A 26039-nucleotide genomic window follows, 5' to 3' on the forward strand; every position below is an offset into this window, starting at 1 on the left:
GTGGAGTTTGTTAGGTGTGTTCAAGAAGGTTTCTTGACACAATATGTAGATAAGCCTGCAAGAAGAAAGGCTGTACTTGATCTGGTATTGGGAAATGAACCTGGTCAGGTGTCAGATCTCTCAATGGGAGAGAATCTTGGAGATAGTGATCGCAATTCTATCTCCTTTACCATAGCATTGGAGAGGGATAGGAACAGACAAGTTAGGAAAGTGTTAATTGGAGTAAGGGGAAATATGAGGATATCAGGCAGGAACTTGGAAGCATAAATTGGGAACAGGTGTTCTCAGGGAAATGTACGGAAGAAATATGGCAAACATTCCGGGGATATTTGCATGGAGTTCTGCATAGGTACTTTTCAGCGAGACAGGGAAAGTATGGTAGGGTACAGGAACTGTGGCGTACAAAGGCTGTTGTAAATCTAGTCAAGAAGAAAAGAGGAGCTTAGGAAAGGTTCAAAAAGCTGGGTAATGATAGAGATCTAGAAAATTATAAGGCTAGCAGGAAGGAGCTTAAGAAAGAAATTAGGAGAGCCAGAAGGGGCCATGAGAAGGCCTTGGCAGACGGGATTAAGGAAAACTCCAAGGTATTCTATCGGGATCGGAAAAAAACAGTAGTTCTCTCACTTTCTTCTTGTTCCCTAAACAATACAGTGCAACAGCTATTTTCATAGCATTTCCATTGTACAGGTTTCCCCCGCTAACCGAAAGTCGAGCGTTCCTATCAAACCTTTCGTAAGCCGAAATGGCGTAAAGTGAAGAAGCAATTGCCATGAATTTATATGGGAAAAATTTTTAAGCGTTCCCAGACCCAAAAAATAACCTACCAAATCATACCAAATAACACATAAAACCTAAAATAACACTAGCATATAGGATAAAAGCAGGAATGATATGATAAATACACAACCTATATAAAGTAGAAATAATGTATGTACAATGTAGTTTCACTTACCAGAATCGGGAAGACAGCGAGCACACTGGAAGGTTCACACATTTTCCTATCATACAGTTCTTTGTAAGCACTCAAAACATCCTGCAAACCTGCCCTAAACCTACGTGCCCCTTCAAAATTAAAGTCATACTTTTCTGCAATCATTGCAGCACTGTCTATCGTAGCGAAACTCTCACGCAGTTCAAAGCTATGGGGACTTGATGCTGAGTGTTTTGCTGAGAGCAAGACAAACGCTGAACGCTATTTTTGCTTTTCGCCACTCTCGCTGCTCGGGGTGCGCGCTGCCTCTATAACGGCTTGCTGCAAAACAAACATTGAACGCTATTTTCACTTTTCACCACTCTCACTGCTCAGGGTTCGCAGGAGGGCTACGATGGTTGCATCTGCACTGAACATGTATAGACTTTTTTTCATGTCATTATTCCCTAAACAATACAGTATAACAACTATTTATATAGCATTTACATTGTATTAGGTATTATGAGTAATCTAGAGATGATTTAAAGTATACGGGAGGATGTGCGTAGGTTATATGCAAATACTACATCATTTTATATACGGGACTTGAGCATCTGCGGATTTTGGTATCCGGGGCGGGGGGGCTCCTGGAACCAAATGCCCGCGGATACGGAGGGCTGACTGTATGTGAAGAGCAAGAGGATAAGACGTGAGAGAATAGGACCAATCAAGTGTGACAGTGGAAATGTGTGTATGGAACCAGAAGAGACAGCAGAGGTACTTAATAGTACTTTACTTCAGTATTCACTACAGGAAATGATCCTGGCGATTGTAGGGATGACTTACAGCAGACTAAAAAGCTTAAGCATGTAGATATTAAGAAAGAGGGTGTGCTAGAGCTTTTGGAAAGCATCAAGTTGTATAAGTCACCAGGACCGGACGAGATGTACCCCAGGCTACTGTGGGAGGAGAGGGAGTAGATTGCTGAGCCTCTGGCGATGATCTTTGCATCATCAATAAGGAATGGGAGTGGATCTGGAGGACTGGAGGGTTGCGGATGTTGTTCCATTATTTAAGAAAGGGAGTAGAGACAGCCCAGGAAATTATAGTCCACTGAGTCTTACTTCAGTGGTTAGTAAGTTGATGGAGAAGATCCTGAGAGGCAGGATTTATGAACATTTGGAGAGGCATAATATGATTAGGAATAGTCAGCATGGCTTTGTGAAAGGCAGGTTGTGCCTTACGAGCCTGATTGAATTTTTTGAGGATGTGACTCATCACATTGATGAAGGTAGAGCAGTAGATGTAGTGTATATGGATTTCAGCAAGGTATTTGATGAGGTACCCCATGCAAGGCTTATTGAGAAAGTAAAGAGGCATAGGATCCAAGGGGACATTGCTTTGTGGATCCAGAACTGGCTTGCCACGGGAGGCAAACAGTGGTTGCAGAAGGGTCATATTCTGCATGGAGGTCGATGTACCTCAGGGATCTGTTCTGGGTCCCCTACTCTTCGTGATTTTTATAAATGACCTCGATGAAGAAGTGGAGGGATGGGTTAGTAAACTTGCTGATGACACAAAGGTCGGGGGTGTTGTGGATAATGTGGAGGGCTGTCAGAGGTTACAGCGGGACATTGATAGGATGCAAAACTAGGCTGAGAAGTGGCAGATGGAGTTCAACCCAGATAAGTGTGAGGTGGTTCATTTTGGTAGATCAAATATGATGACAGAATATAGTATTAATGGTAAGACTCTTGGCAGTGTGGAGGATCAGAGGGATCTTGTGGCCTGAGTCCATAGGACACTCAAAGCTGCTGCACAGGTTGACTGTGTGGTTAAGAAGGCATAAGGAGCATTGGCCTTCATCAACTGTAGGATTGAGTTTAGGAGCTGAGAGGTAATGTTGCAGCTATATAGGACCCTGGTCAGACCCCACTTGAAGTACTGTGCTCAGTCTGGTCACCTCACTACAGGAAGGATGTGGAAACCATAGAAAGAGTGCAGAGGAGATTTACAAGGATTTTGCCTGGATTGGGGAGCATGTCTTATGAGAATAGGTTGAGGGAACTCAGCCTTTTTTCCTTGGAGTGACAGAGGATGAGAGGTGACCTGATAGAGGTGTATAAGATAATGAGAGGCATTGATCATGTGGATAGTCAGAGGCTCTTTCCCAGGGCTGAAATGACTAGCGCGAGAGGGCACAGTTTTAAGGTGCTTGGAAGTAGCTACAGAGGAGATGTCAGGGGTAAGTTTTTTATGCAGAGAGTGGTGAATGCGTGGAATGGGCTGCCTGCAACGGTGGTGGAGGCAGATATGATAGGGTCTTTTAAGAGACTCCTGGACAGGTACATGGAGCTCAGAAAAATAGAGGGCTATGGGTCACCCTAGGTAATTTCTAAAGTAAGGAGATGTTTGGCACAGCTTTGTGGGCTGAAGGGCCTGTATTGTGCTGTAGGTTTTCTATATTTCCATAGTATTTCTGTTTTTTGCGTGACTTTTAATCTATTCAATATACATATTCTGTAATTTGTTTATTATTATTATTTTATTTTGTTTTTTTTTCTACTTCTGTATTATTTATTGCATTGAACTGCTGCTGCTATGTTAACGAAGTCACATGCCAATGTAATAAACCTGATTCTGATTCTGACTTTTAAACCAAGGAAGTGAAACTCTTATTCCTTGCCCTGAACCACACCCGTGGTTTTTTAGTGTCAGTGCAGAGAAGCTGGATATTAGGATTTCTGCTGCTACTCAGGATCTCATATCGTTGATTCGATAAAGAGGTGATGTAGTAGAGATTGTTTTTTCTGCAGTTTTTTGCAGTTGCTCTGGTAGTATACAGCAAATAAAAATAAGATCTAAACATCCATCCCCTCCAACTTGATTGTAGTGGGTACCAGAGGAATTTCAAGTTTTAAGTTCAGTTTAATTATCATTCGACCATATCAATGATGAATGGATATGGCCAAATGAAACAGTTTTTCTCTGGGCTAAGGTGCAAAGCACAATAGCAACTGTCACACACGGCACAAGGCACAAATAGCACATAGTACTGCGAGAGCAGTATAACACAAAGTCACAAAATATATATATATATATAGCCCAAGTCCCTAAGTGTTATGGCCTTTAGATTGATGATGCATTGGATGTTGCCCTGGAGCCTCGTTTCTGCAAGGACAAGCACACAGCAGTCCTCCTCCCATAGCACTGCAGTCACAGATGAATGCAGTCTAGCTTGTCTTCCACAGAGCAAACACTGGAGGGCAGCACCGATGGGAGTGGCCAGCCTCCAACCCAGCATAGACGCCCACTGCACCACACCACCTTCAGCATCTCATCCCCGGGCTGCTGCAAAAGGTGACCCCACAGCATGAGGGCCTGAGTAGGCTTCCAAGAATTGATCAGCACCTGAACCTGGAACCTTCACTATCAAGAAAGCCAATGGCAGCAGGTGCAGAAACGCCATCAGCTTGTCTTCCTCCAAGTTGAACATCACTTCAACTTGTCGTTGCATTCTCATTGCTGTGTTAAAATGCTACAACTCTCAAACTCACATTTTCACTACTTGGATTACTCTGTTTATATCAATGTTCTCATCTGCTGCTGACAGCTGACATTGCTGGGGTTGCCACGATAGTGTAGCAGTTAACACGTGTTAAATAGGTGGGTTGGTGAGTGGTGAAGCTCTTTGGGCCTGAGGGGCTTATTCTGCACTGTTTCTCTAAATACATAAATGCTGTCCTTGCCAATGACACCACATCCCAAGAATAAGTAAAAGAGGAAGGAGAGGAGTGAGAGCAGATGACAAAGATTTTATGGTCTTTGATTGATGAACATAATATGTGTCTGAAATGATTGACAGGCAAAATTATGATGTGAAATACTTTTCTGTAAATGTCCTTACATTTTACATGGAGTGCTTTTGCAGGAAAGCAGCATCTGTCATCAAGGACACCCTCCCCCCCCACCATCATCCAGGTGATGCTGTCTTCCGCTGTTGTCATCGGGAAGGAGATACAACCAGAAAAGGATCCTTTTATTCCCACTCGCTGCCTCCTACCAATCAGCAAATGCTGTAACCATGTTACTAACTTTCCTGTAATACCATGGGCTCTTAAGTTGGTAAGCAGTTTTCCAAGTGTGGTACTTTGTCAGAGGCCTTCTGAAAGTCCAAATACAGGTGGCCCCCGTCTTCTGAACGTCCGCTTTACGACACCTTGCTGTTACGAAAGACCTACATTAGTTACCTGTTTTCGCTAACAGAAGGTGTTTTCACTGTTACAAAAAAAGGCAGTGCACGCCCGAACAGCCAAGCTCCTCCCCCGGAACCGCATTCTAGCCGCCATTGCCTAAACACGTGCTTTATCTCGATTTATTTTGTGCATCCATTAGCAAGATGAGTTCTAAGGTATCAGAAAAGCCTAAGAGAGCTTGTAAGGGTGTTACACTTAATGTAAAACTGGACATAATTAACCGTTTCGATCGAGGTGAACAAAGTAAGGACATTGTCCGCGTGTTGAACTTGCCTGCATCCACCATTCGCACTATTTATACGCAGAGAGAAGGAATTTTGAAAGCTGCCGATGTTACTGTTGGTTCTGCTTGTAGCAAAGTGGTCTCTCTTAGTCGGCATCCGGTAATGGATAAAATGGAAAGTCTATTTCATGAGTGGATTGATGGGTGTACAAAGCGTGGTGTTCCCTTAAGTTTTCTTATACTTAAGGAGAAATTAGTCAGTCTTTTTAATAAGCTGAAACAGAAAGCACTGGACGATGGTGATGAAAGTGTTGCAAAAATGGAATTTGAAGGTAGTCATGGGTGGTTTGATCGGTTTCTGAGGCGAGGGCAGCTTCATAGTTTAACGTTTACTGGAGAGAGTGCTTCAGCTGATACCGAAGCTGCCGAAATGTTCCCAGCAGAACTGAAGAAAATAATTACAGAAGGTGGTTAGTCGTATAAGCAAGTGTTTAACTGTGACGAAACTGCAATTTATTGGAGTCTTCCCGATTCCGGTAAGTGAAACTACACTGTACATACATTATTACTACTTTATATAGGCTGTGTATTTTTATGCGTTATTTGGTATGATTTGGCAGCTTCATAGCTTAAATATTACTGGAGAGAGTGTTTCTGCTGAGAGTGCTTCTGCTGAGAGTGCAGCCGTGAGATTTTCGCTACGCTAGACAGTGCCGCAGAAAAGTATTTCTACTTTATATAGGCTGTGTATTTATCATATCATTCCTGCTTTTACTATATGTTACTGTTATTTTAGGTTTTATGTGTTATTTGGCATGATTTTGTAGGGTTTTGTTTGGGTCTGGGAATGCTCAAAAATTTTTCGCATATTAATAAATGGTAATTACTTATTCACTTTACGACATTCCGGCTTACGAGCCATTTCATAGGAACGCTGTACCTTCGGATAGCGGGGAAAACCTGTGTACAACATCCACTGCGTCCCCTTTATCTATCCTACTTGTAATCTCCACAAGCTATTGACTCACTTTCAAGGACTCTGTAACTCACGCTTTCAATATTCATTATTTTTTGTCTGTTTTGTTAGTTTTTCTTCTGGTATTTGCATAATTTGTCATCTTTTGTACTTTGGTTGTTTGTCTGTCTTTGTTTGTAAGTTGACTGTTTATTCGTTTCCATCGGTGCTGCCTGACCTGCTGAGTTCCTCCAGCAATTTGTGTGTGTTGCTTTGGGTTTCCAGCATCTGCAGACTTTCTTGTGTATATGGTGACATATATGTACTTTGATAATAAATTTACTTTGAACTTTTGAACTTTGAATGATTTGATTGATTACAATTGCGCTGGAGATAATTGGTGTGTAAGTGCCTGCTCAAAAGCAAAATCAGTATTTTATTGTTGCAGATGTCCCTTGGCAACAATGTGGGGCTGAGTTTTCCCTGTGTAACATTTAAGGACATATGCTAGCGTGGTGTCCGATTACTAAAGTGCAAAAGCTCGAAGTAAATTTATTATCAAACTACGTATATGTCACCATTTACAACTCTGATGTTCATTTCTTGCAGGCATACTCAATAAATCCATAATAGAATAATAATCATAATAGAATTAATGAGAGACTGCACCGACTTGGGTGCTTAACCAGTGTGCAAACGGCAACAAACTGTGCAAATATAAAAAGAAGAAATGAAAATAATAAATAAATAAGCAATACACATAGAGAACGTGAGATGAAGAGGCATTGAAAGTCCTTGAAATTGATTGTGGGAACATCTCAGTGATGGGGCAAGTGAAGTTAACCCCTTTGTTCAAGAGCCTGATGGTTGAGTGGTAGTAACTGTTCCTGAACCTGGGAGTGTGAGTCCTGAGGCTCGTGTACCTTCTTCCTGATGGCAGTAGCGAGAAGAGAGCACATCCTGGGTGGTGAGGGCCCCTGATGATGGATGCTACTTTCCTGCAACAACGCTTCATGTAGATGTGCTCAATGATGGGGAGAGCTTTACCCATGATGGGGAGAGCTTTACCCATGGGTCATTACTTTTTGTAGTGTTTTCTGATCAAGGACATTGGTTTTTCCATACCAGACATTACATCTCCATCTTGATTTTAAAATGATCGACTTAGCCAGTGTAAGTCTTGAACACTCAGATTATTACCACTGGACCTGCTCCAGATGCTAATAAACCTGAAAAGCCACTGTCTCCTACCTAGTGAAGGTTCTTAACAGTCATGCTATGTTTCAGTACATCATTAATGGCAATCTTAAACTGCTGGAGTTATTCTAGAAACCAGCTTAAAAATGGATACAGGCTAGTGCTTTCTACCTAATGGAAAGAAAATGTGGATGTAGGATTAAGCCATATTTTATTCAGCATCATATAAAGTACAGTATGATCTGTCTATTGAATTACATGAAATGAACATTTATTCAATACTATTGGGGTAGAATACTCCATTCAAAAAGTTACAGTGTTTAATGTTATAGGAGACCTATTTTTAAAGTCATAGACCTCTACAGCACAGAAACAAGTCCTTCAGCCCATCTAGTGCATAGTATAACACACTCAGCAGGTTAGGCATCATCTATGGAAAGAATAAAGAGTTGATGTTTCCTGCCCTGACCCTTCATCAGGATTCATGGCAGCCTAGTCCCATCTACTTCCACCTGGACCATAGCCCTCCATACCTCTCTCATTCATGTATCTATCTAATCTTCTCTTAAATGTTACAATTGACATTTTATCATCCATTATTTAGGCAATTTGGCCTAGTTTTTTTTAGTCAGATTAACTCTGAACCTCAAAGGTTATTTTTATATAATTTTCTATTCTTATAATTGTTGAACGTTGTTGTATTTTGTTGCATGTCATGCCAACACCACAGCAAATTCCTAATACATGTAAATATATATGGCGAATAAAGTTGATTTTTGATCCTTTTTATGTACCCTTTTACTTCTTGCAAAATAATTCCATTTTGTTCTTTCTCCCTCTTGTTTTGCAGGCAAACTAAGTGGCCAGGACAGTTACAACAGTTTCACAAACAACAATCTGGGAAACCCACGGTTCTCACCCATCCCAACCCTGACAATTGTGCTGCCCCTGGCACAGATCAAACAGCCCATGACACTGGGAACCATCACAAAGCGCACAGGGTAATGAATTTTGACTTGACTTTCCAGTATGATTTTAATGGGCATGTGCAAGGAACTAAATAGATTAACATAAAACGTATGTACAGACATCACTCATGTTGGCTTTGCATATCAACATGGAAATTCAGCAATGGCAGGACTGTGTTAAATGTAGATTCCACCACAATATGCTCCAGTGGACCTGACTACAAACTGCACCTGTCCCTTTGGTGTTACGAACCTGATGACTTAAGCAGGTAGAGTAAGAGCTGCTGGCATCTTAAGGAGGGTCTAAAATGAATAAACCACAAATTCAGAAGAGATTACCATTTAAGTATCTACTTAAAATAATGGCAGCGTTCACTGAATTTTCAGACAGGATATATTTAATTGTATGCCATATGGCTGTTTAAAAAATATTGTGGAAAAAACCTGAAACTATGTGAAATGGAGTACCAGGGAGGTGAGGCATGTTTGGTAGATTATAGAGTTTAGAAGTTGATAACAAATATATTTTTCTTATTTTGAATGTGGGGAAAGGTCTGCCCCTAGGGTTCCATAACAGTTCTCATTATTACTGCCATTAGAGTTTTCTGGCTACACAAAAAAAATAAGAAGGGTTGTACGGTAGGTTGCTTAGCATCTGATTTAAAACGGGGATAGAGCCAGAACCCTTCAACAGAACTAAGAGTGTAACTAAATGTTATTCCATTAATTCTGTTTGTAAAAAAAATGTGGATGCTGCTAATCTTACACCATAAGACATAGGAGCAAATTAGGCCATTTAGCCCATCGAGTCTGCTCCGCCATTCCACCATGACTGATTTATTATTCCTCTTAATCCCATTCTCCTGCATTCTCTCCCTAAACTTTGACACCTTGACTAATCAAGGACCTATCAACTTCTACTTTAAATATACCCAATCACTTGGCAATGAATTCCTCATATTCAGTCCCTCTGGCTAAAGAAATTTGTCCCCATCTCTATTCGGAGCAAGAAGGCTGCGAGTGAACGGCTGACTTTTCGGAGCAAAGGGATTTTTTTTTACTACTCGGGGTAAAAGAGAGGCGAGACTGAGCAGGCGCGTGACGTCAGCCAGTAGAGCGCGAAAGGTTTAAAAAGAAGACCACCATATCCAGCGGGCAGCGGAGTGAGAGGCAGCAGAGTGATCAGGCTTTGGCTCAATGGGCTTAGGTGGTAATGGGACGAGGCGGAGTAGGTTTACCTGTGTTAATTGTGGAAAGGAGGAAGTATGTGTGTGATGTCAGTTTTCTGTGCTCGGTGTCAGATGTGGGAGGTCCTGGAGTCTCCCAGCCTCCCGGACTGCCATATCTACACCAGGTGTGTTAAGCTGCAGCTCCTGAGAGACCGAGTTAGGGAACTGGAGATGCAGCTTAATGAACTTCGCCTGATCAGGGAGAGCGAGGAGGTGATAGAAAGGAGTTATAGGCAGGTGGTCACACTGGGGCCATGGGAGACAGACAAGTGGGTAACAGTCAGGAGAGGGAAGGGGAAGAGTCGGGTACTAGAGAGTACCCCTGTGGCTGTACCCTTGACAATAAGTACTCCTGCTTGAGCACTGTTGGGGGGGACAGCCTTGTTGGGGGAAGCGACGGTGGCCGTGCTGCTGGCACAGAATCTGGCCCTGTGGCCCAGAAGGGTAGGAAAAGGAAGAGGATAGCAGCAGTGATAGGGGACTCTATAGTTAGGGGGTCAGACAGGCGATTCTGTGGACACAGGAAAGAAACACGGGTGGCAGTTTGCCTCCCAGGTGCCAGGGTCCAGGATGTTTCAGGTCACGTCCAAGATATCCTGCAGTGGGAGGGAGAACAGCCAGAGGTCGTGGTATATATTGGTACCAATGACATAGATAGGAAAAGGGAAGAGGTCCTGAAAAAAGACTACAGGGAGTTAGGAAGGCAGTTGAGAAGCAGGACTGCAAAGGTAGTAATCTTGGGATTACTTCCTGTGCCACGCGACAGTGAGAATAGGAATAGAATGAGGTAGAGAATAAATGCGTGGCTGAGGGACTGGAGCAGGGGGCAGGGATTCAGATTTCTGGATCATTGGGACCTCTTTTGGGGCAGGTGTGACCTGTACAAAAAGGCCAGGCAGCATCTGTAGGAAGAGGTGCAGTCGACGTTTCAGGCCGAGACCCTTCATCAGGACTAACTGAAGGAAGAGTGAGTAAGGGATTTGAAAGTTGGAGGGGGAGGGGGAGATCCAAAATGATAGGAGAAGACAGGAGGGGGAGGGATAGAGCCAAGAGCTGGACAGGTGATAGACAAAAAGGGATACGAGAGGATCATGGGACAGGACGTCCGGGAAGAAAGACAAGGGGGGGGGGGACCCAGAGGATGGGCAAGAGGTATATTCAGAGGGACAGAGGGAGAAAAAAGAGAGTGAGAGAAAGAATGTGTGCATAAAAATAAGTAACAGATGGGGTACGAGGGGGAGGTGGGGCCTTAGCGGAAGTTAGAGAAGTCGATGTTCGTGCCATCAGGTTGGAGGCTACCCAGACGGAATATAAGGTGTTATTCCTCCAACCTGAGTGTGGCTTCATCTTTACAGTAGAGGAGGCCGTGGATAGACATGTCAGAATGGGAATGGGATGTGGAATTAAAATGCGTGGCCACTGGGAGATCCTGCTTTCTCTGGCGGACAGAGCGTAGATGTTCAGCAAAGCGGTCTCCCAGTCTGCGTCGGGTCTCGCCAATATATAAAAGGCTACATCGGGAGCACCGGACGCAGTATATCACCCCAGTCGACTCACAGGTGAAGTGTTGCCTCACCTGGAAGGACTGTCTGGGGCCCTGAACGGTGGTAAGGGAGGAAGTGTAAGGGCATGTGTAGCACTTGTTCCGCTTACACGGATAAGTGCCAGGAGAGAGATCAGTGGGGAGGGATGGGGGGGACGAATGGACAAGGGAGTTGTGTAGGGAGCGATCCCTGCGGAATGCAGAGAGAGGGGGGGAGGGAAAGATGTGCTTAGTGGTGGGATCCCGTTGGAGGTGGCGGAAGTTACGGAGAATAATATGTTGGACCCGGAGGCTGGTGGGGTGGTAGGTGAGGACCAGGGGAACCCTATTCCTAGTGGGGTGGTGGGAGGATGGAGTGAGAGCAGATGTACGTGAAATGGGGGAGATGCGTTTAAGAGCAGAGTTGATAGTGGAGGAAGGGAAGCCCCTTTCTTTAAAAAAGGAAGACATCTCCCTCGTCCTAGAATGAAAAGCCTCATCCTGAGAGCAGATGCAGTGGAGACGGAGGAATTGCGAGAAGGGGATGGCGTTTTTGCAAGAGACAGGGTGAGAAGAGGAATAGTCCAGATAGCTGTGAGAATGGTTACTTCAAGTGCCGGGTTTTAGCTGTTTCAGAAAGGACAGGGAGGGAGGCAAAAGAGGTGGGGGCATGCCACTGTTGATCAGAGATAGTGTCCCGACTACAGAAAAGGTGGACGCCATCGAGAGATTGTCTACGGAGTCTCTGTGGGTGGAGGTTAGGAACAGGAAGGGGTCAATAACTTTACTAGGTGTTTTTTATAGGCTGCCCAATAGTAACAGGGATATCAGGGAGCAGATAGGGAAACAGATCCTGGAAAGGTGTAATAATAACAGAGTTGTCGTGATGGGAGATTTTAATTTCCCAAATATCAATTGGCATCTCCCTAGAGCCAGATGTTTAGATGGGGTGGAGTTTGTTAGGTGCGTTCAGGAAGGTTTCTTCACACAATATATAGATAAGCCCACAAGAGTAGAGGCTGTACTTGATCTGGTATTGGGAAATGAACCTGGTCAGGTGTTAGGTCTCTCAGTGGGAGAGCAGTTTGGAGATAGTGATCATAATTCTATCTCCTTTACAATAGCATTGGAGAGAGATAGGAACAGACAAGTTAGAAAAGCATTTAATTGGAGTAAGGGGAATTATGAGGCTATCAGGCAGGAAGTTGGAGGCTTAAGTTGGAAACAGATGTTCTCAGGGAAAAGTATGGAAGAAATGTGGTAAATATGAGGGGGAGGAGAAGATGGCGGTGCGACGCAGCGCACGCGGCCGCTCCGAAATGATATCGTATTTGTTAAGTAGGGGCCGTGCACAATCCTGATTTGATGGAGACAGACGTGAGAAGCACGGAGGAACATCTGGAGAAACTTCTGGAATGCCCGCTTGGCTGCCGCTGCTACTGTGCGATCGAGAATTTCCAGAGGGGAAGGCCCCAAATCCTCGACTTTGCCTATTGCCTGTTGCCGGGGCCGGGGTCGAAGCGCTCGGCAGAGATGGTGCTCGGTGCTCGGTGTCGGAGGGCTGGTCGGAGGCTCGAAGTTTTCGGACGGACTCGAGTTGGCTGTGGTCGGGTGCTTCCAGGGTGCTGCATCGGCAAGTTTGTGGCGCTGGAGGTTCATGGCAGGGAGAGTTTTTTTTCTTCCTTCTACCGTCTGCGTGAGATGATAGGACTTTCGAGAGACTTTGAGACTTTTTTTTACCGTGCCCATGGTCTGTTCTTTATCATATTATGGTATTGCTTTGCACTGTTGTAACTATATGTTATAATTATGTGGTTTTTCTCAGTTGTTCAGTCTTGATTTGTCTTGTGTTTCTGTGATATCATTCTGGAGGAACATTGTATCATTTCTTAATGCATGCATTACTAAATGACAATAAAAGAGGACTGCGTGTCCTCATAATCTAATGTATTCAGGGGATATTTGTGTGGAGTTCTGCATAGGTACCTTACAGTGAGCCAGGGAAGTTATGGTAGGGTACAGGAACTGTGGTGTACGAAGGCTGTAGTAAATCTAGTCAAGAAGAAAAGAAAAACTTACAAAAGGTTCAGAGAGCGAGGTAATGTTAGAGATGTAGAAGATTATAAGGCTAATAGGAAGGAGCTTAAGAAGGAAATTAGGAGAGCCTGAAGGGGCCAAGAGAAGGCTTTAGCGGGCAGGATTAAGGAAAATCCCAAGGCATTCTACAAGTATATGAAGAGCAAGAGGATAAGACTTAAACAACAGGAATTCTGCAGATGCTGGTATTTCAAGCAACACACATCAAAGTTGCTGATGAACGCAGCAGGCCAGGCAGCATCTATAGGAAGAGGTACAGTCGATGTTTCAGGCCGAGACCCTTCATCAGGACTAACTAAAGGAAGAGTTAGTAAGAGATTTGAAAGTGGGAGGAGGAGAGGGAGATACAAAATAATAGGAGAAGACAGGAGGGGGAGGGATGGAGCCAAGACCTGGACAGGTGATTGGCAAAGGGGATATGAGAGGATCATGTGCGTACCTCCTCTACTGTAAAGATGAAGCCACACTCAGGTTGGAGGAACAACACCTTATATTCCGTCTGGGTAGCCTCCAACCTGATGGCATGAACATCAACTTCTCTAACTTCTGCTAATGCCCCACCTCCCCCTCGTACCCCATCTGTTATTTATTTTTATACACACATTCTTTCTCTCACTCTCCTTTTTCTCCCTCTGTCCCTCTGACTATATCCCTTGCCCATCCTCTGGTTCCCCCCCTCCTTGTCTTCCTCCCTGGGCCTCCTGTCCCATGATCCTCTCATATCCCCTTTGCCAATCACCTGTCCAGCTCTTGGCTCCATCCCTCCCCCTCCTGTCTTCTCCTATTATTTTGTATCTCCCTCTCCCCCTCCCACTTTAAAATCTCTTACTAACTCTTCCTTCAGTTAGTCCTGACGAAGGGTCTTAGCCTGAAACGTCGACTGCACCTCTTCCTAGAGATGCTGCCTGGCCTGCTGCGTTCACCAGCAACTTTGATGTGTGTTGCTTGATTATGCAGCAATTGTCTGGTAGCAATTGCAGCTACTGACACTGGGCTTTATCCTGACCTCCTTTTTGTGGAGTTTGCATGTTCTTCCTTTAGGTTTCCTCTCAAGTCAGAAAGCTGTACAGGTGGGTTTATTCTTCTTCATAAACTCATCATCCCTACTGGAGCTTAGGCTGCTGTTAACAGCTTGCCAGAGTTCTCTATCCTGGGCCAGTCTTTCAAGTTTTTCCAGGTGTGGCCCATCTTCTTGGTGTATCCTTCCTTTCATGGGGATGAGATCATTAGAACTTCTGTTGATGTTTCTGCAGCACTGGGTTTTACAGGATGGGGTTACTAGCCCCATGCCCGACCCTCCTTTCGCAGCTGGGCTTGGGGCTGTCCATGGTGGAGTTGCTGAGTTCATTGACTACCATGAATTATCCTCCAGTTCAGGAAAATGGCAGAAAGAAGCAAGTGGGAGTTGATGGACTTGTGAGAAGTTGTTACATGGAAATAAGGAGAAGGCTGAGGAGACTGATGGAATTACTGTATCAGGCTGAGACCTGAATGAACAGCTTCTGTTTTGTAATAACTAGCTAAGTAGGTCAAAGGAACATCTTAAAACACAAGAGACATAGAGGATAGGGAGGATTTGGGTTAGAAATCAGAATTGTATGTGTTGCCAGGATGGAGGAGGACAGAGATTTGGGAGGTCACATGGGCTGGACAAGGTCATAGCAACATGAGACAAACCATGAAGTAATTGAAACATCAAAATGAGAACTAAGACCAGATTGAGACCATTGAGAGCAGACTTGAAGTGGACATGTCCTAGAATCTGACAGGATATGTATCTGACCTTAAGGTTAAATGCATGTGGGCTATTTCTCCAAAATAGGGAAGAAATATTTAAAAAGGTTGTGTTTGCTCATGGATATGATTAGTAATCTTTGCTATATCTTGCAAGAAGAGCTGTACAGACAACATTCAATTAACATTGCCCTCTCTAGCAACTAAGTTAGCTGTTGTTTTCAGTCTCACAACCTAAAGTAGGGGATATCACTGGGATGATGTTAATACTACCTAGTTTTGTACCCACTGACTTATTAACTATGGTCCATAATGGTGCCTGCTGTTCTACTCCAGACACTTGATCATCAAAATCATGACTGACTCTCTGCATATCTTCATCCAAGAAAGGCAGCAGGGATAAGCCAGGAAACTAGAGGCTTATAAATCAGATATCATTGATTGTGCAAGAAAATATAAACTACCCTGACCTGAAACATTAGATTCTGCAGCTGCTGGAAATCTAGAGTATCACACACAAAATGCTGGAGGAACTCAGCAGGTCAGGCAGCATCTATGGAAATGAATAAAGGATTGACGTTTTGGGCTGAGACCTTTCATCAGGACTAGAAAGGAAGGGAGAAAAAGCCAGAATAAGAAGTTAGGGGGAAGAAGAAGTACAAGCTGGCAGGTGAGTGGGTGAGATCAGGTGAGTGGGGAAGTTAAAGGGCTGAAGAAGAAGGAATCTGATAGGAGAGGAGAATGGTCCATGGGAGATAGAGAAGGAAGAATGGAACCAGAGGAAGGTGATGGGTAGGTGAGGAGAGAAGGAATAAGTAATGGGAGAGAAAAAATGCCAGTCGAACATAATAAGTATTTTGCATCAGTTTTTGCTGTGGAAGATCTTAGCAGTATGCCAGAAATTTGAGAATATCAGGAGACAAGTGAGGCAGAAAATGCTTTGAATGGCTTGTCGCGGAGCACGTTAAAGCCTTTCTACTGGCTACATTGGACCCTTTCAAGTTGACTTATTGCTCAAATCAATCTGCTGATGATGCAATAGCCTCTGCCTTCCACTCTGTCCTGTCCCACCTGGAAAATGGGAACTCATATGCCAGACTACAGTTTACAGATTTCAGTTCACTGGTTTACACTATCATACACCAGAAACTGGTGGAGGAACTGACCTCGCTGGGCCTCAACATCTCCCTTTGCAATTGGATACTGGATTTAAGTCAGTCTATGTGGGCAGCAACACCTCTAGTCCCATTATGCTGAGCACTGGCGCTCCCCAAGGTTGTGTGCTCAGCCCACTACTATTCACACTGCTGATAAATGACTGTGTTGTAGGATCCAGCTCAAACAGTGTCATCAAGTTTGCAGATGACACAATAGTGGTTGGCCTTATCAAGAATGATGACGAGACGGAGTATAAGGAGGAAGTGGAGCGGCTGATGGATTGGTGTGAGAAGAACAAGCTAAGCCTGAACGTGGAGAAGGCAAAGGAAATCATTGTGGACTTCAGGAAGATGCAGACGAACCATCCCTCTCTGCAAATACATGGCTCCTTGATAGTGAGAGTTAAGTGCACCAAGTTCCTGGGAGTTCACATCACAGGTGACTTCACCTGGTCCGTTAATGTCACCTCCCTGAACAAGGAAGCACAGAAGTGCCTCCAGTTCCTAAAAAGATTGAGGCAAGCAAGACTCTTCCCTTACATCTTTGCTGCGTTTCACAGGAGCACCATGGAGAGCGTCCTGACAAGTTGCAACTCCATCTGGTATGGGAGCAGTCGAGCATCAGAGCAGAAGTCCTTACAAAGGACTGTGAAAACAGCTGAGAGGATCATGGGGCTCTCCCTACCATTCATCGGGGACATTTATCAGGAGCACTGCGTATACAGTGCCCTTAGTATTATGAAGGATCCCACCCATCCATCCAGCATCCTCTTTGACTTTCTACCATCAGGGAGGAGACTACGATGCATAAAAAAAGAATAGTCAGGATGAAAAACATTTTCTTTCCCCCAGGCTGTTAGGCTTCTGAACTCCCTGCCATATTGTGTTCAAAGTGTCAGTGGTTAATCTGTTTCGTACCTTATAATACTTAATATTAATTTACTTTAGTTGGTCAATTATATGTGATTCATCTGTAGATCTTATCCTTACCTTCATAAGTTATCATGTGTTATGTGTGTTATGTGTACTACTGTGCTTTACACCCAGGTTTGGAGAAACATTGTCTTGTGTCTATTTACATGTATATAGTTAAATGACAATAAACTTGACCTGACTTGAATGTAGTTGCTATTACTAAGGAGAAGGGGCTTGGTAAGCTGATAGGTCTGAAGGTAGATAAATCACCTGGACCGGTTAGCCTCCACCCAAGGTTTCTGAAAGAGGAAGCTGAAAAGATTGTGGAGGTATTAGTAATGATCTTTCAAGAACCACGAGATTCTGGAATGGTTCTGGAGGATTGGAAAAATGCAAATGTGATTCCACTCTTTAAGAAAGGAGGGAGACAGAAGGAAAAAAAATATAGGCCAGTTCATCTGATCTTAGTGATTGGGAAGGTGTTGGAGTCCATTATTTAAAGATGAGGTTTCAGGGTACTTGGAAGCACACGATAAAGTAGGGCAAAGTCAGCATGGTTTCCTTAAGGGGAAATCTTGCCTGAAATATCTGTTGGAATTCTTTGAGGAATTAACAGGCAAGGTAATCAAAGGGGAGTCAGTGAATGTTATATATTTGGATTTTCAGAAGGCCTTTGACAAGGTGCCATGCATGAGACTGCTTAACAAGAAAAGATCCCATGGTATTACAGGAAAGATACCAGCATGGATAGAGATTGACTCACTGGCAGGAGGCAAAGAATGGGAGTAAAAGGGGCCTATTTTGGTTGGCTGCCAGTTACTTGTGTTCTGCAGTGGTTGGAATTTGGATGACAGAATTGAATGGCTTTTTGGCCAAGTGTACCGATGATACAAACATAGCAGGTAGTGTAGTGGTAGCAGGAAGTCTGCAGAAGGACTTAAACAAATTGGGAAAATGAGCAGAGAAGTGGAAGATGGAATATAGTGCAGGGAAATGTATGGTCATGCACTTTGGCAGAAGGAATAAAGATACAGACTATTTTCTAAACGGAGAAAATTCAAAAATCAGAGATGCAGAGGGACTTGGAAGCCCTCCTGCAGGATTTCCTAAACGTTAAGTTGATGATGAGGAAGGCAAATGCAATGTTCGCATTCATTTCAAGAGGACTAAAATGTAAAGACAAAGATATGATGCTGAGGCTTTATAAGGCATTGGTCAGATGGCAGTTGAAGTATTTTGAACAGTTTTGGGCCCCTTGTCTAAGAAAGGATGTGCTGGCATTAGAGAGCGTCCAGAGCAGGTTCTTGAGAATTATTCTGGGAAGGATATGTGGAGAGGATATGGAGAGGATGCTTCCCATAGTGGGAACAGCCTCAGAATAGAGGGACAACCATTTAGAGCAGAGATGAAGAGGAATTTCTTCACCTAGTTTGTGAATCTGGAACTCATTGCCATTGATGGCTGTAGAGGCCAAGTCATTGCATTTAGAGCGAAAGTTGATAGATTCTTGATTAGTCAGGATGTCAAAGGTTATGGAGAGAAGGCAGGAGAATGTTGTTAATAAATCGGCCATGATTGAATGGTGGATCAGTGGGCTGAGTGGCCTAATTTTACTTCTCTGTCTTATCAATACATCACAGCACTATTTAATTCCTGCAGTGGACAGTGTTGTATATAATGCACTGGGTATAGAACAAATTCTGTGGTGCTAATGGCTGGAATGCCTGGAGGCAAAGAACATGGAGTATGTCTTCAGCAGATGCAAAGACAGCTGGTCCCAGGTGAATCAAACAGATGTAGTCACACCTGTGCAGCCAAAGTCTTTGAGGGAATGCTCGAGGGGATCAACACACTTCATGGCATCTGCCTGTCCTATAACTGCAGATTAATCTGACTGATAGCAAGTGTCCGTGCAGCCTGAATCTCCATCATTGATGTCATCACAGTTATTTCGGAAAGTACTGTAGATTTTTATATTTGTACTCCTTACATTACTTTAAATGTTCAGATTTATCCCAACATTGACCCATGTGCTGTATCTTGCTGGCAGAATTGACCATTCATTACACAATGCTAGCATCATGGTTAGCACAATGCTTTACAGTGCCAGTTGTAAGATTGAGGTTCGATTCCCCCCCACTGTCTCTACAGAGCTATTACATTCTCCCTGTGACAGCATGGTTTTTCTCTAGGTGCTCTGATTTCCTACCACATTCTAAAGATATACTGGGAATGGCTAGTGAGTTGTGAGCATGCTCAGTTGGCATGAGAAGTGCAGTGAGACTTACGATCTACCCAGCATAATCCTCGCTGATTTGATTTAACTGTCAAACCATAAGACATAGGAGCAGAACTAGACCTTTCGGCCCATTGAGTCTGCTCCAAATCATGGTTGATTTATTATCCCTCTCAATACCTTTTCTCCTATCTTCTCCCTGTAACTTTTGGCCCCCTAACCCATTGTTAAGGTGAGCCAAGATAACCAGCGCCTATTGATCAGCTGACAACCAATCCTAGGCTGACTTTCACTGATTGGTTATTATTCTTATCAAAGTCGCAAATTTTCTTGGGTAAACCATTTAAATAGTCATGCTTTGAGATGGACAGTTGAGTTTTGAGATTTTTGGAGTTTCATGGTTTTGCTGTATAAAGGTTTATTTCGAGTTCCGGCTTTGTTCTATCTCCTAGTTTCCAGTCTCATTGGTAGTTCTAGGCAAGAGAACACAACAAATTGACAACAAAGTCCTGTATTATATTGACATGACAGTTTCAGCAGAAGACGCGCGCATTTCTACAACAGCAGCAAGCTCAATTTGAGGCGGCCCAGCTGAAGTCAATCGAAACCTTGACAAGTAGATTATTAGTGAGTCCAAACGTTAGTGTCAAACACTGAACAGAACTCATGTGAATCTACTATTGTGTCTTATTACCAGCTTCCAGTTCGATGCTGCTTCGGGAATTACGTTTGAATTGTGGTTTAAATGTTACAAAGATAAATTCCAAGTCAATTTTGCTAGTAAAGATGACTCATGGAACGCATACACTTTGCTCCAAAAATTAGATATGGATGAACATAAGCATTATTTCAACTTCGTTCTGCTGATGAACCCACCTGACTTGTCGTTTGACAGATAACAAGCATTTTTGGAAAGAAGTTGTCTCTCTTTAGTGTTCACTACCATTGCAAAAATCATAATGCCGATAACTTCATCACATATGCTGGTGTTGTCAATCACGAATGTAACATTACTGAATCATGGTTCAAATGCATGATTTTTATTTGCGGACTTCAGGCACCTGGCGATGTAGGCATTTACAAACGGCTCCTGGCCACACTGGAGCACAGCCCTGATATGAATTTAGAAGCTGTCGCTCAACGATGTTAGCATTTGATCAAGTTGAAACATTATTTCAACCTGGTAAAACAGAACTGTGTTAATGCAGTTTCCAATGACGCAGACATCATCACTCAGCAGGTCTCCAGGTGGTCAAGCACAGTTTGTTCAAATTGTGTTGTGTAGCATTAGTTAAGAAACTGCCAATGTAAGAAACACATTTGCAGCAAATACCAACATCATGGTCACAAAGAAGGCTTTTGCCATCCTTCACTATCTTCCAGGCCAGTGAAATGCAAGGACAAGAAATTTCAAAAGCCATCAAATTTATAAGGAATTTAATGGACAGGTTTAAGGTTGGCCTTGGACATCACCATTATCTCCAAATGGTGACCATTTGAGTCTCCACTCGTCAAATCAACTCAACACTCCCCCTGCAGTGCATCAGGTGGAACTCTCCAGCTGAATAGTGAACTGCACTGCATGGTGAAGCTGATCAAGTCAACAGTGTGTGTTAACTGTCAGACCAGCCAGATCTGAATGTCCTTGGTATTGGTTTGTGTGGAAGACACTAGCAGTGTGCCAGATGTTGTAGTGTGTGAAGGAAGAGAAGTGGGTGCAGTTACTATTACAAAGGAGAAGGTGCTCAAAAAGCTGAAACACCTAAAAGTATGTACGTCACCAACACCAGATGAACTGCACTCTAGGTTCTGAAAGAGGTAGTGTTAAAGATTGTGACGGCATCAGAAATAATCTTCCAAGAATCATTGGACTCTGGTATGGTACCAGAGGACTGGTAAATTGCAAATGTCACTTCATGCTTTAAGAAAGGAGGAAGGCAGCAGAAAGGAAATTATAGACCAGTTAGCCTGACCTCAATGGTTGGGAAGATGTTAGAGTCAATTGTTAGGGACAAAGTGATGGAGCACTTGGCGACACAGGACAAGATAGGACAAAGTCAGTATGGTTTCCTTAAGGGAAAATCCTACCTGACGAACCTGTTGGAATTCTTTGAGGAGATTACAAGTAGGATAGATAAAGGGGATGCAGTGGATGTTGTATATTTGGACTTCCAGAAGGCCTTTGACAAGGTGCTTACCAAGTTAAGAGCCCGTGGTATTACACGGAAGTTACTAAGATGGTTAGAGCATTGGCTGATTGGAAGAAGGTAGCGAGTGGGAAGTAAAAGGATCTTTGTCTGATTGGCTGCCAGTGACTAGTGGTGTTCCTCAGGGGTCAGTGTTGGGACCATTTCTTTTCATGCTGTATATAAATGATTTAGATGATGGAATAGATGGCTTTTTTGCCAAGTTTGCAGATGATATGAAGATTGGTGGAGGGGCAGGTAGTGTTGAGGAAACAGGTAGAAGGACGGGCAAGAAAGTGGCAAATGAAGTATAATGTTGGAAAATGCATGGTCATGCACTTGGGTTGTAGAAATAAATGTACAGACTATTTTCTAAAGGGGGAGAAAATCCAAAAATCTGAGATGCAAAGGGACTTGGGAGTCCTTGTGCAGAACATCCTGAAGGTTAACGTGCAGGTAGAGTTGGTGGTGAGGATGGCAAATGCAATGTTAGCATTCATTTCAAGAGGTCTAGAATACAAGAGCAAGGATGTGATGCTGAGGCTTTATAAGACACTGGTGAGGCCTTACCTTGAGTATTGTGAACAGTTTTGGTCTCTTCATCTTAGAGGAGATGTGCTGGCATTGGAGAGGGTCCAGAGGAGATTCACAAGGATGATTCCAGAATGACAGGGTTATCATATGGGGAACTTTTGATGGCACTGGGTCTGTACTCGCTGGATGGGGGCGGAGGGGGGTGTGGGTGGATCTCATTGAAACTTTTTGAATGTTGAAAGACCTAGACAGAGTAGATGTGGAAAGGTTGGTGGGAGAGTCTAGGACAAGAGGGCACAGCCTCAGGATAGAGGAGCGCCCATTCAAAACAGAGATATGGAAAAATTTCTTTTGTCAGAGGGTGGTAAATTTGTGGAATTTGTTGCCACATGAAGCTGTGGAGGCCAGGTTGTTGGGTGTTTTTAAGGCAGAGATTGATAGGTTCTTGATTGGACATGGCATCAAAAGTTATGGGGAGAAGGCTGTGAAATGGGGTTGAGGAGGAGAAAAAAAGGATCAGCCATGATTGAATGGCAGAGCACACTCGATGGGCCAAATGGCCTAATTCTGCTCCTATGTCTTATGCTCTTATGGTCTTATGGTATTAAATGGATGGAGAAGCTTGATATCTGAAACATCCCTCTGGATAAGGTCTGTACGAGGACATTGGCTGTTCAAATCATGCCATTCGATGCCATACCACTATCAGTATGTGAGACCATATAATAACAACCGCAACAGCGCTATGCAGTGGTGTTTCAAGAAGGTTTAGTTTGCAGCATCAAACTGCAAGCGGAACTCTATTTTCATCCAGGTGCAATGCCAGTTTTCTGTCCCAAAAAACCAATACCATACACAGCCTTACCAATCATGGAACAAGAGCTAGATCACCTGCAACAAGCTAGTATGATCAGAGCTATCAACTACTAATATTGGGCAGTTCAAGAAAGCCAACAGTTGAGTGGGGTTGTGCAGATTTCTCAACTGGTCTCAAAGTGGCTCAGGAAACACACCAGTACCCATTACTGGTACCGGCAGATCTCTTCATGGTCACTACTTTGCAAAGTTGCACTTGGCTGAAGTCTACCTCCAGGTAGAAGTGGCGGAAAATTCACAGGACTTTCTCACCATTACAACGCATAAGGGGCTATTTTCCTTCCTCCATCTCCCTTTCAGGATAAAGGCAGCTCTTTCAATTTTCCAACACCTTATCAACACCATGCTGATTGTATTGACTTAGTTACCGTTTACCTTGAGGATATCATTGTGATGGGCATGGTTCAGACAGAACTATGTCAACACCTAGACCAAGTTTTGAGCAAACTACGAAACTTCTGATTGCAACTTCAGGCGGATTAATGCAGGCTCCAGATGTCTTCAATCAAGTATCTGGGATTCATCATGGATGAGCATGGTCATCACCATATCTCAAAAACATCACTGTTATCATAAAGATGTGTCCACCATCAGATGTCAGCACTTTACGATAATTTTTGGACATGAAAAGACATTACTCAGCATTTCTCACAGCAATGCGCCAGCTGAGGGAGCCACTCAATGCCCTGCTCATCAAGGGTCCTACATGGAAATGGTCCAAACAATGCCAAGAGGATTTTGATGTCATCCACCCTTCTCTTGATGCATTTCAACCCATAGTTGCCAATGGTCATCATAACAGATGTGTCAACTATGAGGTGGGAGCTGACATATCCCTTATCTTCCTCGATGGTTCTGAAAAAGCTGTTGTGCATGCAATCAGTTCACTGACAGTAGCAGAAAGGAACTGTGGACAAATTGAGAAGGAAGCCTTGGGAATCATCTTTGCTGTGAAGAAATTCCACAAGATGCATTTTCACAGTTACTTCACTCTCCTGACCAATCTCAAGTCACTGTTGTCCATCTTCTAAGAAAGGCATCCTGGTATATACAGCTCACTATCTGCAAAGGTAGGCAACGATATTATTAGCCTACAATTTTGAAATCAAGTATACATCAACCAGGAACTTGGTCAGGAAGATGCCCTCTCCAAACTTATGAATCAGCAGGTTACTGAAAATGAAGACACGGCTGTGACTCTAATTTCAATTGATTGCAAAGTCCACCTGGTTTTATCGAATGCTGCTGAAGGTCTTCGGTCACAGTCAATGGGATCAGAGAAGAAACGGCTGGAGATCCCCTTCTTCAGTGTACCTCCAGACACCTCGTGACGGATGGCCAGTCAAAGTTGAGGAAGATGTACTCTTCTACCAACATCATATATTGTTCTCAACTATGGATTCCTGTCTAATGTATGGAGAGAGAATAGTGACTCCAGGAACACTTTAACCAGTACTGAAACAATTCCACCATAGACACTTGGGCATCAATCAAATAAAAACCCTAGCAACAAAAATATCACATCCGTATGCAAGCAGTGCTCTATAGCAGCAAAGAATCCAAATAGAACAATCCACAACTGTGGCCTCAGACTATCAGACCTTGGAGTTGAGTCTGATACTGACTTTGCTGGCCCAATCAATGGGTGCACCTAGCTTGTCCTGGCTGATGCCTTTTCCAAATGGCCAGAAGTATTATCTTTGAAGCCAACAACGACAGAGGTTAACATTCAACAGCAGCTGCAGATCTTAAGCTGCTTTGGGATGCCAGAAATAGTGCTATTTCTGACAACAGCACTCAATTCAGTTTGCAGCAGTATGCTGCATACTGCCAGAACAATGGAATTATTCACAGCTACTCACCTCCATATTATCCACAGTCTTAGCAGCCAAGCAGAGAGGTTTGTAGATACCTTCAAACGATCGCTTATGAAATCAAGAGGGAACGGAGCATTGTACAAAGCTCGCAGCCTGTTTCTGCTGACATATTGAATTACAGCACATCCAGGCCTCGATGGGAAGTGTCCAGCTGAAGTACTTTTGGGAAGAAAACCGCGCACAGTGTTGGATGCAATGCTACCACCTCGTCGAACATCTGAGACAGCCGATGGTCAGGGGCACAAAGGCAGGCACACAGACCTTGGTCAGTGGGTGAAGTCATTCAAACCCAGCCCGGCATTGTGGGCTAGACAGTATCACAAGGGGCAAAACCTCTGGGTACCAGGTCAGATTGTCAAAAAATGAATGGGGAAAGTGCTGTACAAAGTTATTATAGACAGACATCACTGGTGCTGCCACATCAACCAGTTGCAGCAATGTACTCCTGAAGGCACGTGCTCATCAGGCAAATCACCAAACACAGAGTTAGACCTTCATCTCCTCCTAGAAGGGTTTGTTTTACCAGAACTGAACCAATCACCAGTACCAGCACAGCCACAATCAACATTGTGACGAGCAAGTGAAGGCCTGCAACCACTAAAAGGATCACCAGTTGTTCCAATTCAAATCAACACTTTGTTCAAATCATACAAGTAATCATCTTCAAGAGGGAAGTGTTATAACTAGCCAAAACAACAAAAAACAGTTGTCAACTGAAAACAAATCCCGGAATGACTTTCACCGGTTGGTCATTGTTCCTATCAATGTCTCAAATGTGCTTGGGTGAACCATTGAAATAGTAGTGCTTTGGGATGTATCGCTGAGTTTCAAGATTATTGGAGTTGCGTGATTTTACTAAATAAAGGTTTTTTTTTTAGAGCTCCAGCTTTGTTCTAGTTCTTGGCTTTGGGTCTCATCAGTAGGTATAGCCGAGTGAACACAATACTGATGAAGAACTTATCAACCTCCACCTTAAATATACCCAGTGACTTGACCTCCACAGCCATCTGTGGCAATGAATTCCACAGATTAATCACCCTCTAGTTCAAGAAATTCCTCCTCCTCTCTGTTCTAAAGGGACGTACTTGTATTCTATGATTTGATGTCGCAGTGATTTGATTGTAGGTATTTCATTGTAGGTTTTTATGTACGCATGACAAATAAAGC

The 26039-nt window shown here is 43.5% G+C and overlaps 1 protein-coding gene across 7 annotated transcripts in view; it reads left to right on the forward strand.

Annotated features, from left to right (window-relative positions):
- The window catches only part of bcas3 (BCAS3 microtubule associated cell migration factor), a 987973-nt gene that overhangs the window by 467263 nt on the left and 494671 nt on the right, over positions 1-26039 (forward strand). For all 7 annotated transcript variants that reach the window (XM_063031775.1, XM_063031774.1, XM_063031776.1 and 4 more), the window contains exon 16: positions 8392-8542. In XM_063031775.1, coding sequence (XP_062887845.1) covers positions 8392-8542 — 151 coding nt within the window. The remainder of the gene's footprint in view (positions 1-8391; positions 8543-26039) is intronic.

The sequence above is a fragment of the Mobula hypostoma genome, chromosome 23, assembly GCF_963921235.1.
Source record: "Mobula hypostoma chromosome 23, sMobHyp1.1, whole genome shotgun sequence".
NCBI lineage: Eukaryota > Metazoa > Chordata > Chondrichthyes > Myliobatiformes > Myliobatidae > Mobula > Mobula hypostoma.